Genomic DNA, 22,351 nt, shown 5'->3' on the forward strand with positions numbered 1-22,351 from the left:
GATTCTGTGACGGGTCAACTTCACGATGTCGAAAGCAGACAATATCGAAGCTGATATTGTTGGCACCACAACATCGAAAGTGCAGAACATCGTGCAGGTAAACGGAAATCTCCGTAAGGGGAGATTTCGTTTACCTCAATGTAGTGTGGTCTCAGAGTTGGAATATTTAAGTAGGGGGGGCTTACCCCCCTGCCTACGCTAGTTTTTTTTTTAAACGTTATTCAAAGTTTTACTGCATCGATCACTAGAGGTTGACCTTTAGTGATTCGATGTAGTAAGAATTCAATAACGTGATATAGACGCTTCTGTGACATCCCCACACTGGGCCAGTAATCAAGGAGCCTGAAACTTCACCACTGACACTAGAGAGGGATGTCCACTTGGAATACAAATAGATACACTCAGTATTTCCAGATGCAGACCCTTCTGCATCGAACACGATTTCCCTTAGGAGCACACAGGGAGGACACTCAGTCTGGGGTCTGGACCTGTCTATCTGTTTCCCGCCAGGTCCCCAGTAAGACTCCCCACTGGAACAGCTGTAGGGTTAGGTCCTCAGCAGAGTGTCCAAGCCAAGACTTCCACCACCGTTTCTGTAAGCCCAGTGCTTGGTGTCCCTGCTCCAAGTAACTGACACACACAGTGAGATTTGATTTTTATCACACACATGGGAAAGGGTGGCACACATTTACCTGCTGTGCCCCCTTCTGCCCAGAGTATAAGGTAGTTATCACTGCCACCAGACACACTCCACAATCAGCTACTCTAAGGCCCTTAACAAGGTGTGCCCAATTATACTGTGTAATATTTATTTTATTTTACACTTGTTAACCAGGAAAGTCCAACTGGACACAGTTTCTTTTTCAGTGGAGGCCTGGACAGAAAAGCTCCAAGTAAATGATAATGTCAATAGAATTACATAAAAAGTTAAAACATTTCCATGAAAAAAGAATAGAAGCAAATGTACACAATACACAACAATACTTAAACTTTTCCATAAATACACTAAGTTCCATTCAGAATACAAATACAACTGGTTCCAGTCAGAATGTTACAGATGACAAATACTACACTTCAACAATGGTGTGAGAGTTATATTTAGTTTACAGCCTAGGAGACAGAGAAAGTGTGTGTTTTATGAACTGTTTTGGGGAAGTTGATGTTTAACCAGGAGTATTACATGAGCAAAGCCAAGATTTAAATACATGTGCTTTGAGTATTTTTTTAAAGTGGAGTGGGTTAGTAGTACTAGTTATATCAGCAGGGAGTTTATTCCAGATTTTGGCTCTGAAGCTTGAATAGAGGGATTCACCAGCAGAATTATTGACTTTAATTGTAGTCGAGTGGTTTTATGTTTTGAACGCATACCTCAGTCAAGGAGTATGGGAGTACGAGATATTAGAGGGAAAGGATCTTTTTTGAGTGATTTAGAATTGTATGAGCTGCGGAGAGTTGGTTGCAGAGTAGAAGTTGTGGAAGTTCTAGCCAGTTCAATTTCTTACGTGTTGTGCAGTGGTGTGATCTAGATGGGGAATCTGTGGCAAACCGGGCAATTCTGTTACAGTATGATTGTAGTTTAGCTAAGTCAATTTTCTTTAGGTTGGTGAGAAATGGTGATGCATAGAGCAAAGCTGAGATGAGGCGAGTTTGAGCAATAGTTACGTTTGTATTTTTAGTGCAGTATTGTTTGCTTTTGTAAAGGGTACCTAGCTTGTTGTGAACTTTCTTACTGTTTGTGTAATATGAATATCGAATCTTAAGTTACTATTGATGACTACTCCCAGAAGTTTGGTGTGGGCTACGGGTGAGATAAAGTACAGTTTTGTACCTACCATAAATGTAGATGTCCGATAGGTATGCATCTGCAGTCATAACATATGGGTTGTCCTGCCTCAGGCAGCCCTTCGGTCGGCCGGATTCCAAAGTCTGGGTCTGGCCTCGGCTGATGTCGCACTTTCCCCGACGTCAGAGCTTCTGGGGTATAAAGGCATCAGCCGACCCCATTTTCCTCCGTGTTTCTTGCCCCAGATGCCAGGTGCCCTCTAGGAAGGCTAAATTTGGATAAATGCTGAAAAGTTCCAAACCGTAGCAAATTATATACATATATATATATATATATACAAACAAACAAATACACCATAATAGATTCCCCCAGCTAGCTAAAAGAGGGGTAAGCACCCTAGGAATACCACAGAGGGGAAGGAGGGTGGGTAATCCTGACTGCAGATGCATACCTATCGGACATCTACATTTATGGTAGGTACAAAACTGTACTATGTCCTTCAAGGATGCATCTGCAGTCATAACATATGGGTAGAATACCATAGCCAAACTGGGGAGGAGGTACTAAGAGAAGGATGGTGTAGTTAAGATCCCCTGCAGTACTGCAGTTGCAAACCCTGCTCGGGATCTGGAGTATAAAGGTAGATTGTAATGCTTGGCAAATGTATGCACGGAGCTCCAAGTAGCAGCTTCTAAAATGTCCTTGGTAGCCACCCCTCGTAGGAAAGCTGTAGTGGTGGCTGTGGCCCTTGTGGAATGAGGCCTGATATTTTCAGGAGCTGTCTTTCCATGAAAGGAGTAGCAAAAGCAAATGCAATTTCCTATCCATTTTGAAATTGTCTGTTTGGAAATTGCTCTTCCTTGCACCCCAGTTGCATATGCTACAAAAAGTTGGTCAGTTTTTCTGTTGGTTTTAGTTCTGTCCAGATAGTAGTGCAGTTGTCTGTGTATATCCAAGGTGTGCAAAAGTTTTTCTCCTTTGTTCTGTGGGTTGGGGAAGAACGTAGGCAAATGAATAGCTTGGTTCAAGGATACCCTGGATACCACCTTTGGCATGAAAGTAGGATTGGTTCTCAGTGACACTCTATCCTGGTGGAAAATAAGAAAAGGCTGCACTGCCATTAATGCCTGTAACTCGGATACTCTTCTTGCTGAAGTGATTGCCAGAAGAAAAGCAGTTTTCCAGGATAAAAACTGTAGGTCTGCTGATGCTGCTGGTTCAAAAGGAGGTAATGCCAATTTTTCCAGCACAAAATTGAGATCCCATGCAGGTAGAGGGGGTCTCCTTGGAGGTTTAACATTTTTGATCCCTCTCAAAAATTGTCTGAGAAGAGGGTGAGAGAAGATAGGTGGATCCATATTGTATTCTGCTGAAATTGCTGAAGCATTAATCTTAATGGAAGAATAAGACAGGCCATTGTGGAACAATTCTGCTAAGTATTCTAGGATGTGTGCTAGGTTTGCCACTGTGACATCTGTGCCCTTTGATGTGCTCCAAATGAGAAATCTCTTCCATTTGGCTGAGTATGTCTTCCTTGTGGAAGGTCTGCGAGCCTCCAGGATAATGTCCTTCACCCTCTGAGATAAAACAGTTTGGTTTGGTTTTAAGGAATTTTCCAGGCAGTTAGTTGCAATGTTTTCAAGTTTGGATGCAGGGTCTTGAAATTGTTCTGCATTAGAAGAAGAGGCCATAGGGGAAGAGGCCATGAGTTCGCCTGAGACATGCTTCTCAGTAGCGGATACCAGTGTTGTCTTGGCCAGTCCGGAGCTATTAGTATCGCCTTTGGCTGTTCCTCCCTGATCTTCAGTAGAACCTTGTACATCAATGGAAGAGGTGGAAAGGCATATACTGTTAGGGCATTCCAGCTGAAAGAGAGAGTCCACCCTCCAGGCCTGTGGGTGGTATGTCCTTGAGCAGAATTTCTTCAGTTGGTGGTTGAGTGGGGAGGCGAACAGATCCATCTCTGGCATTCCCCATTTCTTTGTTATGAGTTTGAAGATGTCTGGATGCAACATCCATTCGTGTGCATCCGTGGTAGTTCTGCTTAAGCTGTCTGCTAGTGAATTCTCTTTTCCTGGTACGAATTTGGCCTGCAGCTGGGTATTGAGATTCAGGCATAGGTTCCACAGATTCATTGCCATCTGGCATAGAGGGTAGGAATGTGTGCCTCCTTGTTTGTTTATGTACCACATGACCGTGGTGTTGTCTGTCCTTATTAACAGATGTCCTTGCTGGAGGAATGGTTTGAATGCCTCGATGGCATGCCCCACTGCCAGCATTTCCTTTTTGTTTATGTGCATGCTTAGCTGCCCTTGAGGCCATAGGCCTTGGATGCATTTGTCCTCCATGTGTGCTCCCCATCCTCGGTCTGAGGCGTCCGTGGTGATGGTCTGGCTTGTTTTTGGTTTGTTGAAAGGCAACCCTCTGTTGGACTGGCAGGCCTGAGCCCACCACAGGAATTCCTTTTGAAGGCATGGAATGATTGGTATCATGGTTTCTAGACTGTGACTGTGTTGAGACCATACATTCCTTAGGTACCATTGCAATTTCCTCATATGCAGCCTGGTATGTGGGATCAAGATTATGCAGGATGCCATGTAACCCAGGGCCTGCAGGACATTCCTTGCAGTAAGCTGAGTTTGTCTCGTCAAAATCATGAAATAATCTGGAAGTTGTTTTTGTTTTTCTTCTGTGAGAAAAGCCATCTGAGTGATTGTGTCCAGATCCGCACCCAAAAAGGTTATCCTTTGGGATGGTACTAGTCTTGACTTTTGGATGTTGACTGTATATCCCAAGGCCTGTAACAGGTGTATGACATAGGCCAAGTCCTTTAACAATTTTTTCTTGTTGTCCGCTTGTATTAGGCAGTCGTCCAGGTATGGATAAATTTGAATTCCCTGAAGTCTGCAATGTGCAATTACTGATGCCAGGCATTTTGTGAATACTCTGGGCGCAGTAGATAAGCCAAAGGGCAATGCTGAGAATTGATAATGCTCTGATCCTGCAAGAAATCTGAGGTGTCTTCTGCAATCTGGTCAGATAGGGACGTGCAGGTACGCCTCCTTGAGATCTAGAGTCACCAGCCAAAACTCCTTGCCCAGCATGGGAAGAAGTTGCTGTAGGGTCAGCATTTTGAATTTTGGCACAATGAGATATGTGTTCAGTGCGGACAAGTCGAGAACAGACCTCCATTGGTTTTCTTTTCTTGGTACAAGGAATAGTCTGGAGTAAAATCCTTGGCCTTGTTCTATAGATGGTACCCTTTCTATAGCTTTCATCTGAAGTAAATTGCTGATTTGTCTTAAAGCCTCTGCCTTCTGGTTTGGTAGAAGGTTTGGCATTCTGTCCCTTTTTGGCAAAGTGTGGAAGTAAAACCTGTATCCTTTGTCTATTGTTTGCAATGTCCATGTATCCTTTGTAATGCAATGCCAGTTTTTCGAGAATAGAGCCAGTTTTCCGCCCAAGGGAGCTTCCAGTTGATCCCTGGTAGGCGGAATCAGAGTCAAGTCATTGGGTCTGTCCTGTGGTAGTGGTTGTAGTTGTAGCTGTGGCACTACTCCTCTGGTTGGCAGGCTGCCATTGTCGGCCCCTGTAAGCACCCTTTGATTGACCTCTGCCTCTAGGGTGTCTGTTCCTGCCCCTCTGTGCTCTGGAGGTGTCTGGAAAGGACCAATTCTTTGCAGGCCAGTTTCTGCTGAACCTCGGAGGTTGGACCTGCAGGAATTCCTTTACTGTTTGCACAGATTTTGCTTTTTCTTCCACCTTCTTTAGAATGTCCTGTGCAGGGGAGCCAAATAAATTTTGTTTCTCCATTGGAGCATCGAGGAGTTTAGCCTTGACATGGTCTGGCAAAGATTGCTCCTTTACCCAGGCATGCCTACGAATTACTGCCCCAGTCATAGCTGATCTAAATGAAGCCTCCAGTGCATCATAGCCACATTTTAAGAAATGATTACTGACCTGCTGAGAGTTGTGTACCAAATCCTGAAGGGATTTACGGTCTAAAGGTTCAGGAGAAGAAAGCTTCTTATTCAGCTGATCTAGCAAAAATTATTGGTACTGTATCATATGGAATTGACAGTTTAATGCCCTGGCAGAAAGAGTAGCAGATGTATAAACCTTTTTTCCCCATCTCTCTAATGCTCTAGACTCTCTTTCAGTGGGTAGGGGATTTTTGGTAGTAGTAGCTGCAACCCCTTTAGGGCCCTGAGAAATAGTTTCTGGGTCTGCAGCATGGGCTTTATACAGGTGGAAGTGAGAATCCGGGACCCTGTAATATCTGTCAGGTTTGGCAGGGGCCGGGGGAAGAGAATCAGGTGCAGTACTGACATCATTGTACACATCATCAATTACAGTTAGAACAGGTGGTATGGCTAAGGGCCTATGCTGGGGCAAATGCAAAAAAGTCCTTAATCTTTTTCTAGAATCAGAGAAATCCTGACCCTGCCATTGAAAGTGCTCCCTCATGGAGTGTAAAGTCTCCCCAAAGGAAAATTCTTCAGGTGGGGAGGCCGAAGGAATAGAATCCTCTGCATCTGAATCCTCATAAGGTGAGTAGGCCCCTTCCTGATGGTCTGACAAATCAGATCCATCCGTGGAGTAATCAGAGGAGAGAGGTTCAGAGGGATCAGTCCTGGGCCTTTTGTCTGGAGGAGGTTGGGAGGCCCTGTCTGGGTGAGGTTGGGAACCCCTAATTAAGGATATAAGGTCCTCAGCAAGACTGAGAATCTGAGAACTAGAGGAAGGCCTCTGGGAAGTAGATTTGGCAGGCAAAGATTTTGAAAGCTTGGCAGCTTTAGCCCTGGAGAAGGCCTTAATAGACATAGAAGCTGGGGGCCTAGCTGCCCCACGTGCAGGGGTAGAAATGTCCAAAGGTATGGTGTCGGACAAGTCTTGAGCGCTAGCTTCGGTAGGGAGTTCTGAAGCCGACTCAGCCGGGGCTTCTCTGGCCTCGGTGGCCGGAGGTATGGTTTCGGTAGTAGTAATGACCGTGGACTCGGTTTCAGCCGAAACCGAGACACTCGCGGTAGACCTAGCCGTGGTTTCAGCCGAAGCCACGGGCTGCGAGTGCCAGTTCTTTTCCTTGCGTTTTTTGACCATATGCGAAGTCGGAGTCTCCGACGGCATTTTATAAGCAAAAGCGGTTCCAAAAAATTCCTCTGCAAACTCCGACCGACGTCTAAGAGTCCGTCGGTTGAAGGAGGCACAGGCTAAACAAGCTGATACGTCGTGGTCTGGGCCTAAGTAAGGAAGGCAGTAAGAATGGAAATCCTTATGAGGTATTTGTTTCCCACAAGTTAAACAATTATTTACTTTATCTGACATCGGCTGAGGCAAGAAAGAGTCCCCAACGGGGTACTTAGCTTTTTTCGAAGTCTTCGGTAGCTGAAATCTCTGGATCTGACCGACCGGCACTTGCGAACAGCTTCTGCTTCGGGCACCGCGCGGCAAGAAAGACTGAGGAAAATAGCGTCGGCTGATGCCTTTATACCCCAGAAGCTCTGACGTCGGGGAAAGTGCGACATCAGCCGAGGCCAGACCCAGACTTTGGAATCCGGCCGACCGAAGGGCTGCCTGAGGCAGGACAACCCATATGTTATGACTGCAGATGCATCCTTGAAGAACATCAGTGTTGTTGGAGGACATACAATTGAAGTTAGGGGGTGACAGAGTGTGCTTTGTGGGTTGGAATATCATAAGTTGAGTTTTGTTAGGGTTTAGGATTAGTTGAGAATTAGATAGCCATGACTTCATCTTTTCAAAAGTGTCATGTTATTATTTGTAGTTGTTGAGGAGATGAAGCTGTGCATATCAGAATAGAATCATCAATATATTTTATGACAAATGCATGCAGAGTTGCAGTGTGTAGTTTGTTAGTAAATACTGAAAATAGCAGAGGACCCTGGATAGATCCTTGAGGTACCCATAATGTAACATGCAGGAGAGAGAGGAGGTCATGCTGCCATTGCACAACTTGTTGAAGGTTAATTAGGTAGTCTTGGAAACATTCGATGGTAGCAGGACTTGGATTTAGTTCAGTTAGTGCATTAATCAGTCTGTTGTGAGAGACCATGTCAAAAGCCTTTGAGAGATTGTGGAACAGCATAGAGGCAAACTTACCATTAATTCTGTGAACATTAACAGTATTTGTAAAGGATAGCAGAGCTGTGGTGGTGCTGTGGCAAGGTTGGAAACCATGATGAATGTTGGTCAGTAGTTTGTTAGTAAATAATGCATTATTTGTGTATGTACACATCTTTCAAGAATTTTAGACAGAGGAGAAAGTATGGTGACTGGGGGATAGTTAGACACTTCTGGTGATGTACCTCCTTTATTTTATTATTTATTTTTATTTATTTTACATTTGTTAACCGGGACAGACTGACTGGACCAGGTCCATTTACAGCAGAGGCCCGGGGAGAAAAGCTCCACATATATTAACAGAAATACTAGAATTTAATACATAGTAGTAAAAAAATGATATTAACACATTATAACAGCAAATATCCAGCTAAAAAGACAGAAATATAAAACAGGCAGGATAAACTCAGCAGTTGAACAGACTAAATACATTTAACACTGAGAGTCATGGCATACATCATGTTAAAATGAAGTACCTATATTAAAGAGAAAAACAACCGTAGCATTTACATTAGTCAAATAATAAGCCTTTCAACTTTTCACAGAACTTAAGCAGTGTTTTTAGGTTATGCATGGGCAAAGCCAGGTGCTTACGAGATGTGATTTTAAAGAGTTTTTGAAGTGTGAGGTGGTGGGGATAGAGGTCATTGATGGGTGGAGTTTATTCCGATTTTTGGCAACAGTGTGGGAGAATAGCACTTTTCCAGCAGTTTTGCTGGCCCTAGAGATGCATAGAAGTGATTTGTCAGTAGAGCGGAGTGTGCGATTTGTTGCATAGTAGGTAAGTAGTTGACCTAGTGATGGGGTTTTATCCGGATACTACAGAATGTTATAGGCAATAGCCAGTTGGTGGTAATTTAGTGGTTAAGGAAATTCTACCCATTTTAGGTTCTTTAGAGCTAGACAATGATGGGATATGAAGGTGGCGTTGTTAGTAAACTTAGCAATATTATTATAGCAAGACTCAGGTTTATCAAGGTCAAGTTTTCTGATATAGGTAAGAATTGGTGCTGCATACATTAGTGTGGACAAAAGGTGAGTTTGGGCTAGGGTGATCCGTGCTTGATCTGAGAGGAAGTTTTTGTGTCTGTATAATGAGCCCATTTTTTGTGAACCTTTTTGATGGTTTGAGAGATATAGTCATCAAAGAGAAGGTTTTTGTCAATCTCAACACTGAGGAGTTTGGTATGGTCAGAACGAGAAATTATAGTACCATTTTTGAAAGAAATAGAAAAGGAAAGAAGAGCAGGCTTTGATTTACTGGGGGTAAATAAAAGCAATTTAGTTTTATTAGGTAAGGATGAGTTGTATATTTGTGATCCAACTTTTCACAGAGTTAAAGGATTCCTGGGTCTGTTGTTGGAGAAAAAAAGAGAGGGGGCTGAGCAGATTAAAGTCGAATCGTCTGCATACTGTATGACTGTGGCATGCTGGGTGGAGGTATGTAGATTGTTAGTGTAGACAGAAAAGAGAAGTGGGCTCAGTACTGAGCCTTGTGGTACACCTATAAAAGTTGAAAGTAGAGAAGATAGTGCCCCCTGCCATTGGACAGACTGTTGCCTATCAGCTAGACAGTTCCCGAACCAGGCAATAGTAGAGCGGCAAAGGATAAAGCTGCTAGTGAATTTAATAGTAGGGAGGTGTGAGACCATATTTATGCAATGGGATAATATGGGAAGTTTTCCATAAAGCAGGAACCTGATGTTCAGATATTGATCTATGAATGAGAATGGATACAGGGTAAGAAGATGGCATCTGCAGTAACTCTAAGGAATTCTGTAGGTAGCTTATCAGTTGCAAGGGTGGTAGTTTTAAGTTTTTTAAGTAGTTTTATTTTTATCCAGTTTGTTGAGATGGGTTGAAGAGAAAATTCATTGTTATTATTATTTAATGTGGGTAGGGTTGGGGAGGTAGTGGTGCTACAGTTATTTGACAGGGTTAGAATTGTTTCTGTGAAGTATTTATTAAACTGAGAGTCTAATATTGTCAGTGTTGGAGTAAGTGGTATGTGTATTCCCTGGTAGGAGAATCTTAATTGCTGACCAGAACTTTTGGAGTTTTTGTGGTGCTTAGTTTGGATGCTGTGATAGAAGTTAGTTTTGTCTATTTTGATTGTCTTTTTGCCTTATTTCTGAGTTCATGGTAAGTCTGTTTAGAAGTTTCACTGTTATTATTTTGGTAGTGTGCCCAGGCATTATCTCTTGCTATATTAATACTAATTCAAATGGTAGCGGTTGACCAAGACAGCTAGGCCTTCTGGACTGGCACACACAGTGTCACCAAATAAATATAAGCACTCTTAAAGGTTAAAGGCTTTCTACAAGGACCAGCCACAATAAAAGTTTTAAATGCATTTAATAATAAACAATAAAAGGACAAGAAAACACTAAATATATATTCACAATAAACCATAGAGTTCAGATCACAGGAAATATTTAACACTGATGGACAGACTCATACAAATAAAGAAAAATAATCTTGGAACTAAGGTTCACTATATTCCTGACTGAATCTAGGAGAACTACTATTCCCTAATAGTTTACTTGATGGCGCAAGGCACAATGAAATACATGAGCAGTCTTTCTAGCCAGGTTCCCCAAAACAGAATACTCAATACTCAGAGATTACTCCCTATAAAATATAATATCTAAGATGGCTTGCAGAATGACCTCATCTGGTCACATGACTTTAGCTTCTCACAGTATCTCCCTTTGAAGCTGAGACAGGAATTTAGCATAGACGGCTACAATACACATCTAAATGTTTATGGCAATGCCTGGGGCCTCCCCTCTTTTTACTGAGCTAATGAACAAAGACTTCTTCCAGACCCATCTCTGGTCCTATGTTGCACTAAGGAGTGCCATTTTAATGGTTTAATAGCTCATTTACATGTCCCTTATTTTTCTTAAAGTAAGCTAGCTGGTTAACCTCTGCTATCCCAGTATCCTCTATTAAAACATATACATATACATTTAATTCAGCTGCAATAATGCATATACATTTCTTTTTCATTCCAGCATAGTGAACTGTTGATACATTTTAAACATAAGCAAACCTCACAAATACATTTTCAGCATAAGCATCTGTACAACTCGGTTTGATATACAAATAACATATAATTATTTACAAAATTCCAGCTGACTGTGTTGGCAGAAGTCATACATCCACTGCCCTACTTCTTCTGGCATGACTGGCATTAAGTACCTCCTATCATCACAGTTTGTAACAAAGATGAACTGTTAAAGCACTGAAATTCAAATAATTTCCTGTTATATAACATGTTTTCAAAAATGTCCAGTTATGTCAGGAATACTCTCTGTGCTCCTTCTCTGTATGATTTTAACTGTTTAATATCTATAAAAGACAAAATGAAAATATTTTCTTTTGAAATATAAACAGACCATCAAACCATATTTACTAGTGGATCACACCATCAAGTTACCAATATGTCAATACAGCAAAGTAGACAAACATCATTTATAAGACAATGAAACCACAAATTGTATAAATAATTACAGAAAATTATGCAGATAATCACAATCACATGCTGATGTGCTTGCCTTCATGAAAATCAGCTGGATTTAAATGACCAAAACCCTCAGACAAACACAGAGGTGTAGTACTTTCACTCCTAAAATGGCAGAACAGGGGTTGTGGTCTCTTTCTAAGCCAATAGAAAGATGTGTAGCTGTCAAAACAATATATTTCTATTTGAAATGCACAGGAGCTTCAAATGTTTAATGCATCATACTATATTAACACACTGTTAACAGTTTTATAGATCCTCTGATGGCATATTAATACTAAGAAAAGAATGAATCATGCTTTCTTCTTAAGATGATTCCTCTAAATAAATTCAAACAAGAAAGTCTATATCAACAGAAAAGTCACCAAATGTATTTATAAACTTAACTTGTGTAGATAACACTATTGCTATCCCAACATGAATGCACAACAATGAACAAAATATGTGTGTCCCAAAAACTGCATAACACTGTCCCAATTCTATCATCATCCAATCCAACATGCCCTCTTGATCTTTTTCTCCTGAGCCTTAACCTAATACAGTACGAAGTATCAAAATGACAGAAGAACATGTGTCGCTGAAAATCTCCATAGCTGGTTTGCTTGGATAATTCCTTGACTAATTCAGGGTAAGGCGTTCACGGCTATAAACCCCTTTATGCACTGGAGCACTTTAAATTTAATCTTGAGAAAAGACAGAACACAGAATTAGTGTCAAGAAGGAGAACACTGAGGAGGGTAAGACTGTGGTGCATTCTGTTATCTATATTTCAAAGTTAACACACTAGAAGGTGTAAAATATAATTATATTAAGATATTAATTTTTTCATTCTCTGATACCCACTTTATCGTACTAAGGGTCGTGAGAGAGCTGCAGCCTATCCTCGCAAGGAGTAAGCATAAAGAGATGACCAATTCTAGAGCAGGACACCAATCTAGGACAGGATGCAAGCACTCTTACCCACTCATCACATGGCCCTCTGGGTAATTTTAGAGAGAAACCGATTCATCTAATTGTCATGTCTTTGGAATCTGGGAGGAAACTGGAGACGTGGTGAAAACCAGCATACAATGCAAGTGATTAGTGCCGTGGTACAGAAACATCATCATGGGTTTGGATGGGGAAGAGGAGTATAGGAAACTTCTCAGTAAGTTCTGGAAAGTTTCAAGACAGTAGAAAGTTTCACTTGTTGATTGTAGAATAGTGCTGCTGCTAAGTTGTTTTATTTCCTTCTAGAGTTTTTTTAGGTTTGGAGGAGAGGGCAAACTGTCTTGCCTTACATATCAACTAAGCACCACTAACGGCTATCCCAGTTACTTTTCTGTGGATTATAAAAGTACCACATAGCTTTTTGTTAGTACGATCCTGTTTTCAGTCTTTCCAGATTTTACCAGTTTAATTTTGCTTTTAACATAATCTGTACGCCAAAGGCAAATATGAGCTTTGAGCCAGCAATGTGTAAGAAGATAGAGGGTATCCTGTATGGAAGACAGTGTAGTTAAAAACAGAAAGAGAACCAGGCTCAGATATAGTGTACAGAGAGGGCTAATCAATAGCATCTAGGCAGATATCAAGAACAGGTAGTTTTTATTCAGGAAATATGCCCAACAGTAACTGCATGTGGTGGCTTTGAGCTGTCCTGAATGATTATATGGAAATGATAGGAAAATGATCAAGAAAGGCATCTGGGAAGATGTCGGCATATAAATATCAGTGTCGTAAGTAAGTAATAAGGACATCAAGAGCAAAACTATTACCCATCAGCTGATTAAGTCTGGTTAGTTCTTTCATCAATTACAGAAGACTATGTTTGGACAACTTTTTATTCAGCTAGGTGACATATGGACACATGGCATTAATGCTGAAGCCATCCAGGATGATGGTGTTCTTTATTCAGCTGGGTGACATCTGGGCACATGGCATTAATGCTGAAGCCATCCAAGATGATGGTGTTCTTTATTCAGCTAGGTGACATATGGACACATGGCATTAATGCTGAAGCCATCCAGGATGATGGTGTTCTTTATTCAGCTGGATGACATCGGGGCACATGGCATTAATGCTGAAGCCATCCAGGATGATGGTGTTCTTTACTCAGCTGGGTGACATCTGGGCACATGGCATTAATGCTGAAGCCATCCAGGATGATGGTGTTCTTTATTCAGCTGGGTGACATCTGGGCACAGGGCATTAATGCTGAAGCCATCCAGGATGATGGTGTTCTTTATTCAGCTGGGTGACATCTGGGCACATGGCATTAATGCTGAAGCCATCCAGGATGATGGTGTTCTTTATTCAGCTGGGTGACATCTGGGCACATGGCATTAATGCTGAAGCCATCCAGGATGATGGTGTTCTTTAATCAGCTGGGTGACATCTGGGCACATGGCATTAATGCTGAAGCCATCCAGGATGATGGTGTTCTTTATTCAGCTGGATGACATCTGGGCACATGGCATTAATGCTGAAGCCATCCAGGATGATGGTGTTCTTTACTCAGCTGGGTGACATCTGGGCACATGGCATCAATGCTGAAGCCATCCAGGATGATGGTGTTCTTTACTCAGCTGGGTGACATCTGGGCACATGGCATCAATGCTGAAGCCATCCAGGATGATGGTGTTCTTTACTCAGCTGGGTGACATCTGGGCACATGGCATTAATGCTGAAGCCATCCAGGATGATGGTATTCTTTATTCAGCTGGGTGACATCTGGGCACATGGCATTAATGCTGAAGCCATCCAGGATGATGGTGTTCTTTATTCAGCTGGGTGACATCTGGGCACATGGCATTAATGCTGAAGCCATCCAGGATGATGGTGTTCTTTATTCAGCTGGGTGACATCTGGGCACATGGCATTAATGCTGAAGCCATCCAGGATGATGGTGTTCTTTATTCAGCTGGGTGACATCTGGGCACATGGCATTAATGCTGAAGCCATCCAGGATGATGGTGTTCTTTATTCAGCTGGGTGACATCTGGGCACATGGCATTAATGCTGAAGCCCATCCAGGATGATGATGTTCTTTGACAACCCATTAGGGAACACAATAAGAAATCTTTAGTATGACGTACACAATGACTGGGGGATACAAACTATTCAAACAAACAGGCAGGTCTGCCTGATGACTTTAATGTGACATAGTAACCAGTTGGGGCTTTTGTCAACAGTACTATTCTCAGTCAAAGTGGTATCAATTTCAAGAAAGTTATTGAGCTTGGCAAGGAGCAGACAGTCTCTCCCACAGCTGAGGTCAGGTCTAGAGCCAATGATTATCCCATAGTTGTTGCAGAGGTACAGTTATAGATAACATCATCTTTAATCAACGACTGCAAAACAAAGGCCCATTTGTGGTGTAAACTACAAACACTGCCATTCCTAGTGAAATAGTCATTTGTAAAAGTCCTTTATGGGACAGGTTTTAGGTGGATGTTACCTGTTTGTGTATAAGGTAGAATAATTTGGATAGTAAATCTTTGAGGAGGATTGTCTGTACATTGCACGTTGTAACAGTCAGGGTTGAATCGGTCATGACCTTGACTTGAAGTGTAATTCTTGTTAAAATGGAGCACTCCTACAGGTATTTGGTAGGAAGAATATGTATTTAGCTTTAAATGTAGCGAAGTATGGCTGGGGGAGGTTATCCAGAATCAGGAAAGAAGGAAGAACGCAGTTAGGGTTTTATGTAATAAGTACAATTTTGGGGGAAAGTTGAGAAGGGCGGGGATGTTGTATCTAAGGACAGAAGAATATAACACGTGCAACAAGACCTAAAAGTGTGGTGGTAGCAGTAAAGCAAGACAGGGTCTGAGGGTGCATGAGTCACATGTGATATGTATGTGCTGCAGTGAAAGTTGAGAAATGGTGAAAGGAAGATCAGACTATCAGCCGCCTAACAAGTGGAAATGTACAGCTGTCCTATATTAAACATGAGCTGAAGATACAGGAGGGGGATGGGTGAGTAAAAGGAGTTGAGATAAAACGCTAGATGCTAGTGAGGGATAACATGGGGTAAGGAGTACCTAGAAAGCAGAAAATGGCTATGTGTCTGCCTGAAGTAGGCTTAAATAGCAAGTGAAAAAGTGAGCAGCATAGCCACCCTATTTACAACTAAGGCTGAAAGGTAACAACAGAAATAGCTTATATGGAAAGACAGCCTATCTGCTACACAGGGTGTAGCAAGCAGTTGTAAAAGAAAGGTTAAATTGAGGAAAAGGGGCAGAGAATAGACAAGAAGGTTGTATCTGCCTCCAATGGTGAGAGGAAAACAAGTTTAACTGCTATGTAGTCTGTCTGCAGAGCAAGAAAGACATTGTGTAAGCTATCTAACACTAAAGATATGGTGGGAACAGGTAGCAAATCAGTATAACTTTTGAGGTGAAACTACTGGAAACTTACAAAGACAATATGAATGCCTGTGTTAAAGACTGTCCATAATTTTTATTTATTTTATTTATTTATTTTATTTTTATTTTACATTTGTTGACCGGGAATGTCCGACTAGGTTCCACAGAGCCTGTTTTCAGCGGAGGCCCGGGGAGAAATGCTCCAGATGCATGTCTTTGGAATGTGGGAGGAAACCGGAGTACCCGGAGAAAACCCACGCGAACACAGGGAGAACATGCAAACTCCACACAGAAGGCACCCCAGCCGAGAATCGAACCGGAGAACCTCTTGCTGTGAGGTGACAATGTTAACCGCTGCACCACTGTGCCGCCCAGGTGTGATATGCAGGATTTAAGAGCAAGTCTTTAGAGGCAAACTAAGAGGTTATCAGTTTATTTTCCAGAAGGCCTAGAGGAAGGTAATAATGTATGGTAATTATGTAAAGAGGAGAGAGAGTCAGTCTTCTGCGCTTGAATGGTGTCTGGATCGAGTATTATGAGGAGGAAGTTGTGAAGAAATGAATACAGAGAAACGTTAAGCAATAATGATGAAAAGGAAGAAGCTTCAGCGTAGGTTAGAAATTAAACAGTAATATCCACGTAATGTGTAAAGGGTCTCTGAGAGAAATGTATCTGATTAGTCGAGAAGTTAAGTGAAATTTGCGTTGCAATTATAACGGAGTATAGAACTGGGTGGGATGCAAGGGAAGTTAACGTAGGAATGGTGGAAAAGACTAGAATTTATTTTCATAGTAGATGTGCTAGGATGGTATATTTTATATGTAAAAAGTAGATGGGCTAGTAAATTATAAATCTGATGGGTGGAAATGGAGGTAAGGTGGAGAGAAAACCAGAGCCATGTGTAACACATGGCAGAGTTGGATGGGGCTTCTCCCTTGAGTAAATTACCAAAAACAAAAAATCAGCGTTTTCTATTCTATTCTATGACAAAAACCCAGAAGACTTGAACAGGAAAAGGGTAGACAGGATAATTTTAAGCAGAAGAAAGAAGACAAGAGGGAATGTAGGAGGTTTTTGGCCGTGATTTGTTTGATGGGCATCATGGCAAAGAAGATATCACTGAACGCCACTTTCAGAGAAAGTTAACTGCTGCCCCTTTTCCACTGTTGTATGATCACTGAGTTGGTATATAACTTAAGGATATGGGTGGGTGTCCTCCCAAATAAAGGGGGTTCAGGCAGCTTGCCCTCTGCAAAAGAATCTTACTGTGTCATTTGCTGAAAGTGGCTTTCAGTGATAGATTTTCGAGTTGCTGTCAGACAAATAACGTTTGACATATAATGATGAATTCAGACTAGCACGGGGTATGCCTTAAATGCACAGAGAAGATAAAGTCAGGAAACAGTTATGGGTGGTTAGAAAGTCTTTTACCAAGATAAACTAGTGTATGCAGTTTCAAGAAACAATGTAAATTTAGAAACGAGGGTTAGTGGTAGTACATTACAGCATCTAGAAAGAACAAAATATTTACCTAGAGCAAAATGTTTCCAAGTGCTAAGGGTAAAAACATGTAGGAAAAAGAGAACAAGCAAGCAATAATGTCTGGCAGGGTGTGTGTTAATGTGCAATTAATGCCCACCCAGGGGTGTTAGGAGGCCCAATGCCACAGGCAGAGGGCCTCTACACCCTTGGAAGGGCGTTAATTACACATTAGCACACACCCTGGGGGGCATTATTGCGCTTAGAGAGTGGGCTCACAGTAAAATTATTGTGTTTTACTTGCTGATTTACTTTTTTTTTTAAGAACTATATTATTTTTTTTACATACTTTTAATATAAAATAGTTCCGCCACCTAATGTTTTAAACTTGCTGTAATATATGTTAATGGTGTTGGAGGAAGCACTTTACATCAAAAATACATAAAATAAATATAGTGCTTAAAAATACATAAGTAAAATGCAACAATTTTACATGGAGCCCATTCTCTCTCTCATACACACATACACAGTCTCTTCTGCTTTCACACACATACATATACACACACAAACATATACAAACACAGTCTTCCCTGTGTTTATTCACGCACACAAGCTTGGTCTCACTCTTTCTCAGGCTCTCTCACACACACAGTCTCCTCTGCTTTCATAAAGGCATTCACGCACACAAGATCGCTCTTACTCTCTTTCACGCACACACACACACACACGCACACACACACACACACACACACACACACACACACACACACACGCACACACACACACACACGCGCACGCACGCACGCACACACACACACACACACAGTCTCCTCTAAATTCATATGTGCATTAAGTGACACACGATCACTCTTACTTTTCTCCAACTCTTTTGATGTCTCTCAGACAATCTCTCTCTATTTTTTTTTTTTTTTTTTTTTACATTTCACGCTCCTTAAACAGCAGAACTGCTGCATAACGAGCGTAAAATAATGGCAGCCATTATTTTTTTTCCAGTCCGACTTGCACGGCAGCTTGATATGCTGCCATGAAGCGGTGGACTTGTTTTTCACTGGGCATGACTTGTACATTAATACCCTGCTGGACAACATTCGTTCTACAACTGGTGTGTTGATGCACAGTTTGCCCATTTTCTAAACACAATTACTGCCCTGCAGCTGATACTCGGAGCCTGTTTAACTGACCAAGAATTACTTAGCTGCTTATGGGCAGATCAGGTGGGATTCTCTTCTCTTCCCTTCTTGTCCTTAAAAATAAACTTAAGGACTATGAACTGTCTTCATGGCTAAATTAGCAGTTAGAGTGGACAGAGAAATTGGCTGATTACCTCCTGTGAAAAATAAACAGCAATTCTTAACGCCAAGCAAAATTAAAAAGAAAAATGCTGCTAAAATCATCAAGTTTTAAAATCAAGACAGCACTATAAAAAGAAGCACAAACAAATTGCACTAGAACTGCAGTGTTTCGGTGTTTAAACCCGAACGAAACAGACTGTAGCAACGACAATCACTAGCCATATATGGTGAAACTAAAATACCTTTGTATATGAAAGGAGGTATGAATAAAAAATGGACTTCAGTACGTAAAACATACCTTCAGTTGTTTATGTCCCCATCAGTACAATCTTTGTAGGAATCGGATGAGACAGGGTAGCAGAAAACTACTTCAGTAACCGGAGCATTAGCAACAATGTGCTGTAAACTCACTAGGCTCACAAATTTTGGCACCAAAAATCTAAAAATGACATTGTGGTGGACTGTGCCACAACATGCCAGCAAGGATATCACTCAATCAAATGAATGAATGAAACCAACAATAAAATAATACTTGTTTAATTGGGAATTTCTATTCCCTAATACACTAGTGCATGGAGAATGTAGAAATGTATGAGAACATCCAGAAGTAATTCAGTGCACAGAAGTTACTCAACTCTACCACAAACTAGAAAATTACATGAGCAGTGCACCTTATACAATCCAAGAAACATGGCTACTTCTCACTGCTATGCACGGATTCCAAAACACCTCAACACTTAAAATTATACAGAAGAAGGCACAAATAAATTCACTGACATACCTTTGCTACTATATTAGTTTGGCTGTTACAGTTACAAGCACAGAAAATTATTAACAACACTTGAATCAAGACCTTCAGAGGAAGCTCCTGTTTCTTATGCAGCTCAAAAAGCCATGCTGCATACTGAAAAGGCAACTGGTGTAATATTCAAGCAAACATCCTACGAACTCAGCGATTATAATTACAAGGGAATAAAAATAACACCAAAATGGAATAACAACATTAATTTAGTATTGGGTTATGCCTCATACACAGATACAAATCAATCAAATTCTGAAGCAACAGTCAGATAATGCCACACAAGGCATCAGCGCTTCGTGTGGTAAACAAGTGACTGACAAATTGTAACTCAATCTTACATTAAAGCAAGAATAAGCAATGGAAATTAAGCCATACAAGACCAAAAACATGATCAGTAAATTAATCAAAATGAACACAAACAGGCATGACTCTTCACATTACACAAACACATATTCATGTTCAGTTCAAACAGAAATCCTAAAAGAGAGGGGGAGTTCATAACCCAGGAAAAAAGGAAGACACCCCCACCAAGAAATGGCATGACACTATGAACAGAGACAACTCATACACTACTCTATCACAGTGGAGTGAGTTACTTGCACTTCTACCATGTAATATCAAAATCACAACTGCTACTCCACAGTGCACACCATCATAGATTACAGGTGCACTAATGACATTATATACTAAGTGCATGGTCCCAGGCAAGGAATGAACAATGCCAGTTAGTATAATAGAATCAGAAGTCAGAAGGCTTGTTTCTCTCTCAAATTAATACCAGGGTCTTTCAGTACTGACATTTACCTTTTCAACAATGAGAGTAGTAGGTTTTCAAACTACATAGTATTACACACATACATACATACATAACATATAAATGTTTCAAGCATGCCCTTCTAGCTTGCCAAGATACCAAAACACTTGTTCCCGTAATAAGTGTCCAGGCTGTTCTTAAAAAAATCTAAACTAGTACTTGCTTTAATGTAATTTTGTAGTCTATTCCAAGCATCAGCTACTCTGTCAGAGAACCAGTTAGTACACTTCTCATTCCTATAGACTCTTCTACACGTTATCTGATGATTCTCTAGTACTTTTTGATAACCCCAAACGTTCCCAGAGGTAGTTATCTCTAAATGCCCTATATACCTGAATAAGGTGTCCTCTTAGATATCTGTAAGAGACACTGTACAAGTTCAGATATTTTAGTCTTTCATAATAACTTAGATCTTCACATCCATGGATGTCCTTAGTATACTTCCGCTGTACTCTTTCCAGTTTATTCATGCTTGTTTTCCTATAGGGTTTCCATATTGTTATTCCATACTCAAGTTTGGGTCTAATGTAACCAACAAACAATGACTTCATTATGTTTGATTTCCTAGACTTTATAAATCTTTTTATACAACCTATAGTTCTATAACTATCATTAGCCAGTTGGTTGATATAATTAGAAAAAACTCATAGCTGAATCTACCCATATACTCAGGTCCTTAAATGAGTCTACAGTTTCAATCACTGTGTGCTGCATTATATAACCTTTCAGTTTATGTCTCCCAAATCTCATATGTTTAGTTTTTGATGTATTTATCAACATATTATTCTCCTGTGCCCAAATGGTCAATTTAGTCAAATTATTTTGCAGACATGCCTTATCTGTAACACTTGTAATCAGTTTACCCAATTTCAGGTCATCAGCATATAGACCGCAGAACACTTCAGATGATAAAGTAAGGTCTGAAAGATACACTCTAAACAAGTAAAGGCCTAGGACAGTGCCCTGTGGGACATCTTGACTGTAACCAAGGATTTCACCTGTCCAGTTGGTGTGTGATGCTTACTATGACCTATTTGTAACTTGTTATTAGACATAAGCTTGGAAAAATTCTTACCATTTTAGTGCAATGAACACTGTCTAATCATATCCATCTGCTCTTAACAATCCACTACAACTTTTAAACTATTTACCTTGTTAAACTTTACAAACAAAATGACCACGCTAACATCACTTTTTTAACATTTTACAATCATTTCAAAGAGAAACATTTACTGCATTTAATTATGGTTTCATTCAATTGCAGTTGTTCAAATATAATTAATATTTATGAAAGAAAACTAAATTAGGGCGGCAGGTATTCTATACACAATACAAATGCGCATCACTAACATTACTTTCAAATGTATAGTCTTCAAATTACAAAAAGACAGCAGCACAAACAAGAAAACAAAGTACCTTCTTGGCAGTCAAAATTTCATCAATTTAAATTATGAAAATTAGGTATTCATTAGCAAAATACAAATGTAGATTAAAGATATCCATAAATGCTTATCTTTTTTCAATTTTGTTAAATTACTCATAGTACTGAAACAATATTGAGAACAAATATTGAAGCAGTCTGTCATACATTTTTTGCTCAGAACATCAAGTGTATGTAATAAGAATAATATATTTACCAGTTTTAATATACATCAACAGTTGTACAAATGACTGCCAAAGTAGATACAAAACTTGCAAAATATTTGCTTTATCTGCAAGTTGCATATATCAAAGTACTACAAAACTAACATATGGTTGCTCGAAGAAAAAGTTATAATTACAGCATGCAGGAAAAAAAATCCAACAAATAACGAATGTTATGCTAAACAACTTACCTTCAGTGGCTTTGTTTAGAGCAGTCAGGGTACTAAGAACCTTACCGAAATTCTCCCCAGGATACAAATCATCTGGTTCAAATGTCTGAAAAAAATATTATTTCTGTTTATTAAACATGGTCCATTTTACAACCTTGTTTTTTTTTTTTAACATACTATAATCACAAAGGACTATTTTATACCATAACATGTCAACAAATCACTACCTTACAGCAAATTATTAATAGCATCCTGAATTCTGGCAGATTCCAAGACACAAATGAAAGTGTCATGTCTGTTTTCATGAAAGTTCTTGCAACATTTCATGTA

At 40.4% G+C, this 22,351-nt stretch overlaps 1 protein-coding gene across 5 annotated transcripts in view; it reads right to left on the reverse strand.

The window, feature by feature from the left end:
* Positions 1 to 22,351, reverse strand: part of ARHGEF6 (Rac/Cdc42 guanine nucleotide exchange factor 6) — a 1,746,213-nt gene that overhangs the window by 1,292,984 nt on the left and 430,878 nt on the right. For all 5 annotated transcript variants that reach the window (XM_044065305.1, XM_044065303.1, XM_044065304.1 and 2 more), the window contains one exon: positions 22,043 to 22,127. In XM_044065305.1, coding sequence (XP_043921240.1) covers positions 22,043 to 22,127 — 85 coding nt within the window. The remainder of the gene's footprint in view (positions 1 to 22,042; positions 22,128 to 22,351) is intronic.

The sequence above is a fragment of the Protopterus annectens genome, chromosome 3.part0 (genome assembly GCF_019279795.1).
Source record: "Protopterus annectens isolate FY-2018-M chromosome 3.part0, PAN1.0, whole genome shotgun sequence".
Classification (NCBI taxonomy): Eukaryota; Metazoa; Chordata; order Ceratodontiformes; family Protopteridae; genus Protopterus; species Protopterus annectens.